The following is a 10,389-nucleotide window of genomic DNA, read 5'->3' as shown; positions in this document are numbered from 1 at the left end:
TGTTTCAACCATCAATCCAACTAGTGTTAATCCCACAAACACTTTTTAAAACAATTAAAAAATAATAATAAATATTATTTTAAAGAAATTTAGGGTAAATTCAATCAATATTATTTTACACAAATTTAGGGTAATGGTTAAAAATTGTGCAACCCAAATGTAGATGATTTAATATAGTTAGAGATGTTTTATAGAATATACATCGTGCACTTGAGTAAATTTATGCTGCTTTGGGAGATGATTTCTACGGAAGAGTAATTGAGGAGTGAAATGTGGCATCAATGGTGGCAACTTATTAAAATAAGTAACGGAGAGTTTGGAAGAAATCTTACAACAAAGTGAAACAAAATACTCTACAGGGAAAAAGAAAGTAAAAACCATGGTGGCAATATCTAACGATGTAGAGGACATCGTCTTGCACACCTCTCAAACATTGAGAACCGTCGATCTTGCAAACCAGCTTGATCCACTTCAAATAAGATACGTCTTCGACGTAATAAGTAGTGCAGGTTTCATATTATAAAATTTTATTTTTCTTATCTAAAAAATTATTGGGGAAGTCTTTTGTAGATGATGTATTGATAAGGACCTCAGTGTACATTGACATGTTTGTATGCATTTGACGAGTTTTGATAAATTTTCAGGTCTTTAAGAAAATAATGTGTTATCTTGAATGTAGCTTGCCATGGACACATGCCATCTTTAGATTCTTAGCATGAAACGAATAATTGAAATTTACTCTCTCTCTCTCTCTCTCTCTCTCTCTCTCTCTCTCTCTCTCTCTCTCTCTCTCTCTCTCTCTCTCTCTCTCTCTCTCTCTCTCTCTCGATGTCTTCATATCCCTTTCTATCTCTCTATTTATTTTTTCTCTCCCTCTCTTTAATACTCCCTAGATATCCATCCCCCCTCTCTTTATATATTATCTTTATATCTTACTCCTATCCCCCCCCTCTCTCTCTCTCTCCATCTCTCTCCTCATATTTCTCTATTTATCTTTGTACCTCTCTCTCTCTCTCTCATGCTCTTTATCCTTCTCTCCTCTCTCTATATATCATCTTTCTTTCTCCTACACCCTCTCTATATCTCTTTATCTATATATCTCCTTGTCTCCATATCTATCTCTCCATTTCTCTCCATCTCTTCATCTTTATCTCAAACCCCCACTCTCTTCTTTATCTCTTATCTCGACATCTCTTGTTCTCTTTTACCTCCAATAATTTTCCTCTTTCTCAATCAATACATGTATGTACACACACACGTGTATATATATGTATATGTATATGTATATACATATATGTATATGTATATGTATATGTGTGTATGTATGTATGTATGTATGTATATGTGTGTGTGTTGGAAGTATGTGTTGATGTGTTGCTATGGTTGTCATTTATGTCAAACTTGTTGTTTCGGATTGGTCTGGAATGTTTGTGGTGCAGACTATCTTGTTGTGTTGTTGGTGCAGTTGTTCTAATGGTTGTTCCAAAAGTGTTTCGGTTAAGAATGTGTTGCTAATGTTGATTATTATTATTATCTTCATTGGATATATTTTTTTTGTATCATGGAATTGTTGGTTTTGTTGTTTGGAAACATTTTTGTGTTCTCTAGGTGTTGTGGCATTGATCGTTTTTGGTTGTGATATTCTATGTTAGACCTATTCTTTGGTCCAGATATGATTTGTGGAAGTGTGTTTGATATGTTATGGGTCTCACCATAGTGTGTGGAGATCCAGATTTGAGTTATTTGCATTGAAGAGTACATGTTTTGATTGTTAATTGCTTATATGGATGCGTAGTGTGTGGATATGTTGTTGGTTATGTTTCAATGATTGTGGATCGGAAAATTAATCTTTGGAAGATGTGTTTTGGTCCCCTCTTTCTCCTAGAGTGGATCAGTGTGTGTATTTTTTGGATTAAAAAGTGTATTTTGGTTCAAGGTGACTTGGTTTGAGTTTTTATGATCTATCTTGTATATAAGGATGAATGTGATTAAGTGTGTGATGGGGTGTGGAGTGTAGATGTATGGTACGAAGATAGTTAGTGAGGTTTAGAGAAGAGCATAAGAAGAGTTGTGTTCAAATGATATGTAAGTTGTGTTGAGACTATGACAAAGATTTGAGAAAGAGTGTTGGTAGTTGAGATAAGAGTTGTGTGTGTTGATTGATGTAGAGTTCAAGGACAACTTCATGATTAGGATATCCTTCTTTTCAGACCATTTTTTTGTATCTTGCCTTGAGTGTAGTTAGCTTTAGGTTTTACAATTCCTCTTTTGTATCTTGCCCCATAAGCAGTTAGCCTTGGTGTGCAAGTTCGGAGTAGTGAGCTCTTTTCTTTGTAATCTAATATACATAATGGATATATTTTGTGGGCACGTGCTCACCATGGTTTTTCCATGTCTGGGTTTTCCACGTAGAAAATCTTGGTGTTCACGTGTTGATATGTGTTGTTGATTAATTGTTTATGTGTTGCATTAATTGTTTGTTTGGACTGATTCACCCCCCCTCTCAATCTTGCCTTGGGTTCAACAACACACACACACACATATAAAGAGAGAGAGAGAGAGAGAGAGAGAGAGAGAGAGAGAGAGTAACTTTTGATCAACTATTTTGTACCAACAATCCAAAGATGGCACATCTCTCTCCCTCTCTCTCTATTAATATCTCTCTTTCTCTCGCTATTCCTCTTTAATCAAATGCAATTGGCAATTGTGAAGCTAAATTTCATAACCTTTGCAACATCCTATTTGCATGTGCCAAAATGGGAGATTTGGAAAAGGGTATGAACACCAATCAAAACATAAAGGATAGAGTAATTTTGTGATATTTTATAGATAATCAAAACTATAATGGAAAGTGGATTTATGATTTTGAGAATCACTAGCCCAACCTAAATCTGTGTAGCCAACCAAATCAACCTCTATGATAAATCTATAGTGGATCCCAAACCTAATATTGCCTTGAAGATAGATAAACATCCTCTTAGCTTTTTTCCAATGATGTTCATCTTGAAACTATGCCTACAACATATGAAATGTCAAGTCTGGTATGAGACAAATAAATGAGACTACCAACAAGTTATTGAATAAGGTAGCATCAATGGTGTAGTACTATTAGCCTCATGCTTGACTCTAGAGAGGAAGGGACTGAGAGATGGCTTGCATTCAACCATCTGTTAGTTGAGGAAGAGTGATCCCTATATCAAACTACAAAATCTCAATATATAACTATAAATGCATTTTAGAATTGAAATTGGCTCCACACAAGGCTGTATCATTTCTTATATTGATTAGATGGCACATTAAACATTTATAAGATTAGATAAGCAATTTTGTGGTGCTATGTTCACCTTCATTTTCATAGATATATGACAAAGCTACTTATTCATATGAATTGTCATATATTTTCTTAATAAAAAAAATATTTCATTGTTTAAGATAAAATCAGAAAGTATTAGTAGTCTTTTGTAAAGCATATATGTAGTTTAGTATCAACAAAATCGGAATCCTAATTATTTCTTCGTGAGGAAAGAAAAAGATGATAAATATCATTTTGAGGAAAAGTCTTTATCTATTGTTGCACAATAAAGTATCTTGTGCTTGAATTCCACATTAAACTTAGTTGATAACACTTCAAGGGGTTTGGAAAGTGATGTATGCATGCTAGAATAGAGGTAAAAAATACAAAGTTGTAGGATTGAATGTCATAGGAACCCGTTTTGGATTAATTGTCTCCCCATTATTACTTTATAAGTATGAAGTATGGTAGTAGAAGTAAACCTAGCTTGAAATCAAAATATGTAAATTCATAAAAAATTAATAACAATTGATTTTAAATATAAAACCTTTAATTTCATGAAGTATTTTAAGTGAGATATGCAAATTTGATTTCAAGACATTTATATAAGTGGCCTAATTTGATGGTGGGAAGAGCAATAAACTAGATGATGGTCACCTACATGAAACAACATATTGAGTGGATGAGAGAATGGGTTTCCCCAGTCTCGTTGAATGCTTTGAGGGGAGCTGAGGCCTCTCTCATGACCAATGAGATTAATATCCTGGAATGTTAGGGGCTTAAACGCCCATAACAAACGATGCTTGATTAAGTCACAATTGGACTTAATGAAGTGTGATTTGGTGTTGTTACAAGAAACTAAGCTAAATATGCAGTCGGCAGATAGGTTATTTTCTTCTTGGAAAGTTTGGAATTTTTGTTCATCTCCCTCTTCAGGGGCATCAAGTGGATTGGCAGTTATTTGGAGAGATTCTGTTGTTCACTTCTCATTAGTCGCCTCATCATCTAATTGGATGCTTGGAATAGTTAAGAGTAGATCATCAAACTTAAAGTTTTGGCTATTTAATGTTTATGGCTTGTCTGGGGTTCTAGAGAAAAGAATGCTTTGGAATTTCTTGGTTTCTCTTGCTACTCCTCTGTGAATGTTTTTCTAATTTTTGGGGGTGATTTCAATGCAATTACTAGTTTGGATGAAAAGGTTGGGGGAATTATCCCTAATAAGCGTGCTATTTCAGATTTTTGGAATTTCATTCATTCCTTGAGTCTAGTTGATTGGAAGCCTCTTAATGGTTCATTTACATGGACTAATATGCGAAGGGACTTTTGTCAAATTTCGGAAAGGTTGGATCGTTTCATGGTTTCGGATAATTGGTTTAGTTCAGGACAGGATTTTGTATCCTCAATTCTTCCCTTTACCGGCTCTGATAATTTCCCTATTCAATTCGATATTTTTGAGGATAGGGCTCCTAGAAAGTTACCATTCAAGTTTGAGCCAATGTGGTTTAGGGACCAATCATTTTTGCCTTCCTTAAAATTTTGGTGGAATTCAACCCCTTTTTTTCCTGGGTCTAGGATGTTTCAGCTAGTTAAAAAGTTGAGTTTTTTGAAGACAAGAATAAAGAATTGGAATGTCCAGCATTTTAAGAATGTCTTTGGTGAAAAGGCCAGGATTCAGGAGGAAATTGAGCAACTTAATAAAAAAAATTGTTGCTTCAGGTATGTCTTCTGTGATGTACGACGAGCTTAAAAAACTGAACATTCAGTTGAGTGAGATTATGGCTAGGGAAGAATCTTATTGGAGGCAGAAGTCTAGGGATCTCTGGCTTTCTGAAGGCGATCGAAATACCAAATTCTTTCATTCCTTCTCTAAGCTCAAGAGACTTCGTAATCGAATCTCTTGTATTATTGATTCTAATGGTAATACTCTGCTAGATGAAGATGAAATAGCTTCTAAAGCTGTTAGGTTTTTTAAATCTCTTCTCTCAGCAAAGCCAGTGGTGGTTGATGACAAGTTTGTAAATTTGATCCCTCCTTTAGTCTCTCAAGAAGATAATAAGATGTTGATGGCCCCATTTTTGTTAGCTGAATTGAAAGAGATAGTCTTTTCCATGCACCCGGAAAAGGCACCGGGACTGGATGGATTTACGACATTATTCTTCCAAAAATGTTGGGACTTTATAGGGAAAGATGTGTTATTAGCCTTGGAGGAGTCTAGAAGGAATAGGGTGATTCTAAGGGAAATTAATACTACTCTTATTGCTATAATCCCAAAGGTAGATAACCCTACCTCTTTTTCGAACTTTCGTCCAATTGCCTTGTGTACCACCTTATACAAAATCTTTACTAGGGCAATTTCGGTTAGATTATCTAAACTCCTTCCTCGGATAATTTCGTTAGAGCAGGGTGGGTTTGTGCCTGGATGGGAAACTCCTGAAGGTGCCATTGTAGCTCATGAAATCTTGCACTCTATATCTCAACAAAAGGTATCAGCAATGATTCTTAAATTAGACATGCTTAAAGCGTATGATCGTGTCAATTGGCAGTCCTTACTCACTGTCTTGAGCCGGTTTGGGTTTTCAAGGTGTTGGGTTAAGTAGATCTATTCATGTATATCCTCTGCCCGCTTCTCAATATTGATTAATGGGTCTCCCTCGGGGCTTTTTTGCCTCTTCCTAGGGTATTAGGCAAGGAGATCCCTTATCTCCTTTTTTGTTTATCATTTTGGTGGAAGCATTAAGTCAGGCCATATCTAATGCTACAACATCGGGTCTATGGTTAGGTATCAGAGTAGATGGCCTCCCTTCTTCACAATCTCATTGCTTATTCGCTGATGATACGCTTTTGTTTGGGAAGGCCACTATGAGGGAAGCCCAAGTTATTGAGAAAATTATCTCTGACTATTCAGCCTTTTCTGGCCAAAAGATTAACAAGCAAAAGTCCAAAATATTTTTTGTTAATGTCCCCACTATAGTTCAGGACAATCTTACCCGCTTTTGGAGTTTTCAAGTTGGGTCTTTCCCCTGTATGTATTTAGGCGTTCCTTTCTTTCTGGGGGCAGATAAGATCTCTTTTTGGGATAAAGTTGTCCATTCTATCACCTCCAGAATTTACTCCTGGAGCCACAAGTGGTTAACAATGGTAGGCAAGATCCTTCTAATCAAATCAGTTTTGAGTGCCATTTCTACATATCTCATGTCTATTCTACAGGTTCCCTCTCAAGTCGTTAAGAGGATAAAGGTATCCCTCAGGTCCTTCCTTTGGAATGATAATTTAGGGGGGAAGCATAAGATTCCTTTTCTTGCTTGGGATAAAGTTTGTCGCCCCAAGGAGCTGGGGGGGTGGGTATTCATGATTTGGCTATTCAAAATAAGGCATTGGGGGCTAAATTGATTTGGAAGCTTTACACAACCCCCCGTAGTAAATGGGCCTCCGTCATGCTTGCTAAATATTTAAGGGGAACACCCAGAGAAAGGATTTGTACTGCGACATCCCTTCCGAAGGGTTCTGTGTTCTGGAATTTTCTGATTTCTTGTAGGGAGGTGATTTTGCCACATCTATCTTGGGTTGTTCATAATGGGAGAAAAGCCCATTTTGGGGATGAAGTTTGGAATGGGCATCCTGCTCTCTCAACTATCCGTGATTGGTCCCCTTTGCCGGATATCCTCTCGAGTCTTTGGGGACCTTTTGTACTATTTTACCATTGACACCTCAGGGCCATGTGTAGTGGTCAAATGGAGGGATATCCCTCCCCTGGCTATTAATATTAATATCATTTTAGCTTTTATGGAAGAACTTCGGAAAAGACCTGTAGCTTTTTAAAATAAAGAGGATTCTTGGGTTTGGGTTAAAAATGTGTTAGGCTCCTATTCGGTAAAAGAGGGGTATAATTCTTTGATTCAGACCCCTATATTTGTCTGCTGGCCTACTAAGCTATTCTGGCATTCTGCTTGTCTTCCAAAAGTAGGGGCTTTTGCCTGGCTGGCAGTCCAAGATAGAATCCTCACTGGAATGCGATTGGATAGGCTTGGGATTACAACAGTGTTTCCTTGTGTTTTTTGTGGTTATTGCATGGAATCGGTGGATCGCCTCTTCCTGCTATGTCCCTTTGCTTCTGAGTGTTGGTATTGGTTGTTTGGCATGTTAGGGTGGTCTTCTGCTCTCTGCTCAAGTCTACTTTCACAATTTCGATCCTGGCCCTTGTTGTTTCCCGCTTCGTTTTATTCATCTCTTTGGATAGTTGCTCCATCTCTGGTGATTTGGAATCTTTGGCTTGAAAGGAATTCAAGAATCTTTAATCATAAGTCTACATCTTTGACAGACATTATGGTAAAATCCAAGTCTCCATTAGTGAAGCGGTGCTTTCTTTCATTCACAAAAATTTAGGGCATCTCACAACTTTTTCCCATTGGGATAACTGGTTACTTGGAGATGGCCCTCACTTCATTTAATGCCCTCTCATGGGGCTATATCAGATGCTTTTTCTTTGCGTCTTAAGCGAAAGATGGCTAAGTGGAGTCCTCCCCCTTTTCCTTCTTTCAAACTTCAGTTTGATGGGGCCTCTAAGGGCAATCCGGGGAAGTTTGGGATTGGGGTAATTATCTTTGACCACTCTTCAAAAATTATCAAGGCAATTGGTAAATATATTGGCTATGGCACTAACAACATGGTTGAATTTCAAGCTCTATCATTTGGACTTGATTTGGCTCATTCTCTAAATATCAAGGATATTGTTATTGAAGGTGATTCAATGCTTGTCTGTCAGGCGGTTGCTGCCAAAAAGTGTTTCTCTTGGCATTTGCAATACCTTTTGGAGCACATTCTTCTCCAACTTAATGGCTTTTCCACTTTCTCGATTTCACACAGCTTCAGAGAGATTAATGTGTTTGCTGATTTTCTTGCAAATAATGTTGTTACTGAAGGTGCGGATTGCATAGAACTTGCACCCTCAGACTTTCCTATCTCCTGCATGAAAATTCTATCTTAATAGTCCTTCTTGGTGTAGTTGTTCTTTTGTAAGTGCCTGTAATGAGGGTGTTCGCCTTTGGGACAATATCGTTGTTATTGACATTTATTGGGAGAATCTCCTCATTATGAAGGGAGGTTTTTGTGTTTATCTTTGGAAATTTTCCTCGCCTCATGGGGAGTTTACTTCTTTGAATGGCTACAAGGGGGGTGTTGCCTTGCCTTATGACATCATCTTGGTTATAGTCATTCCTGGTAGTAGAGCCTCTTTAAGGGTGGAGGGTGATGGGGCTTCTTGGGTCCAGCCGACACTGATTTGATAGTGTTTAGGGGCTGGGTTCTTTCTCATGATTTATTTATAATCCCAGGTCTAGGGTTGGATACTCCGGTTAAGGGATATTCTCGCTCTTCTTCTGGTTTTTGGTAATTACCCTTTGGTTTTACCTCACCTATCAGAATGTGGAATATAGATTGGCATTTAGGGTGGCTAGGATTGCTTGGGTTTTGTGTCATATTGTTCTCGATTGGTCAATGAGGGAATGTTCTATGTACGACTGGTAGATTTGGCAATTATTGGCTCTTCCATCATGACAATTGGTTGCCTGGGTTCTTCTCAGTTTTTTGGGATTGTTTTGGTATTGCTTTCTATGCTACTCATGAGATTTCATGGCTGAGCTTGGGTACTTAAGCTTTGATGCTCTGCCTTTTTTGCCAATCATTTTTTCCTTGCGGGCAGAGCTAGGTGATCTTGTCATGAGTTTTGGGTATCACGTTCTGTGCATTGGTTCATTGAATGAATCATTATGCTTCGCGGTTGCAATGTTGGTTAGACATTTTCTTTACTGATTGGGCCTGCTGTAAGTTATATGAAGTTTCCATAATTTGGAGGTGCTCTTTGGCTGGGCATTTTTTCTTATGATGGCCTGATAATCATACTATCCCCTCTCCGTTATATATTTTGGATGGGTGCTCAGGTATGGCACATATTCGTCTGTTTGTTGTTATTTGAATATGAAATGCTTAGCAGTATGTGGAATTTCTTGGGCAGAATTGGTGGGTGGTGGTTTTTTCTGAGAAATTGGAAGATGCAGTTTATTGGGTGGGGTAAATGGCTTCTTGTTATGTTGTTACTGGTATGGCTATTACTATGGATTATTGTATGGACTGGTTTCACCCTGTTTCTTGAAGGTTGTCTCCATCTTCCTCTACTTCTTATATGGATAGGCCTATGTATGCTAACCATTTTCATGTTGTCAAGTTTACTTCTTCTTGGTTCCCTCTTGGCTGTGTTTTTTGTTCTTTGCAGGTCTTTGGACTCAAGTGGTGCATAAGTGGATTGATGTTTTGGTGTTGGCACTGATCTTGGTTGCATTTTTGGGATGATATCCTCTCCACTGGGCTATTAATACAAGCTTTCTTAAAAGCTTCCTTTATATCTAATGTAATTGATAATGTAATCAAGGTATATTGGGCTGCATATGGGATATTGTAATGGGTAGGTAGGCTTATGTTTCTGAGGAATACTGAGGGGTTTTCTTACTGGTTCTTTCCCCTCAGTGCTCATTGAACCAGACACCATGTTAAAAAAAATAAAAAATAAAAAATTTAATATAATTTTAGTGGATCATCCACTTTTATCAAAAAAAAAGAAGAAAGATACATGAAATAAAATTTTGAGTTTAATTCAAAGACAAAAATGTTAATAAGGGAGAGAGATTAATACATCAATGAACTCAACTCCACACACAAGCACAATCAAAAAATGATTGCTTAGGGGTAGAAATTAAGTGGAGGAGAAGCACATTAAATTATTTCTTTTCATTCTTTGTTGGACAGTATACACTTATATGCCTTGCAGTCAAGTTAATGTCTTTTATAACTCATTAATGCAAATCTACAACAAAATTAAAATCAATCATAACAACATTCATAATAGACTCACTAATTTCTTAATTACAAGGGAATGAAATTAGTAAAAAATTATTCACTTGTTAAAATTAATTGTAAAATATTCAATCTAGAAAAATATTCTTATAAATTTGAAATTATCTTTTATATAAAGAGTTTATAGTATATACAACTTTAAGATAATTTGGAGAAAACTCTTTCATCAAACAAATATGATGAAAAAGATA

The 10,389-nt window shown here is 36.9% G+C and overlaps 1 protein-coding gene across 1 annotated transcript; it reads left to right on the top strand.

Moving 5' to 3' along the window:
• Window positions 1-7,739: 7,739 nt before the first annotated feature.
• On the top strand, window positions 7,740-8,276 carry LOC131057380 (uncharacterized). Its single transcript, XM_057991545.1, has one exon. It carries the CDS (start codon window positions 7,740-7,742, stop codon window positions 8,274-8,276), a length of 537 nt encoding a protein of 178 aa, XP_057847528.1.
• Window positions 8,277-10,389: the final 2,113 nt, after the last annotated feature.

The sequence above is a fragment of the Cryptomeria japonica genome, chromosome 5, assembly GCF_030272615.1.
Source record: "Cryptomeria japonica chromosome 5, Sugi_1.0, whole genome shotgun sequence".
Lineage (NCBI taxonomy): Eukaryota > Viridiplantae > Streptophyta > Pinopsida > Cupressales > Cupressaceae > Cryptomeria > Cryptomeria japonica.
This window is presented reverse-complemented; position numbering and strand designations above follow the sequence as displayed.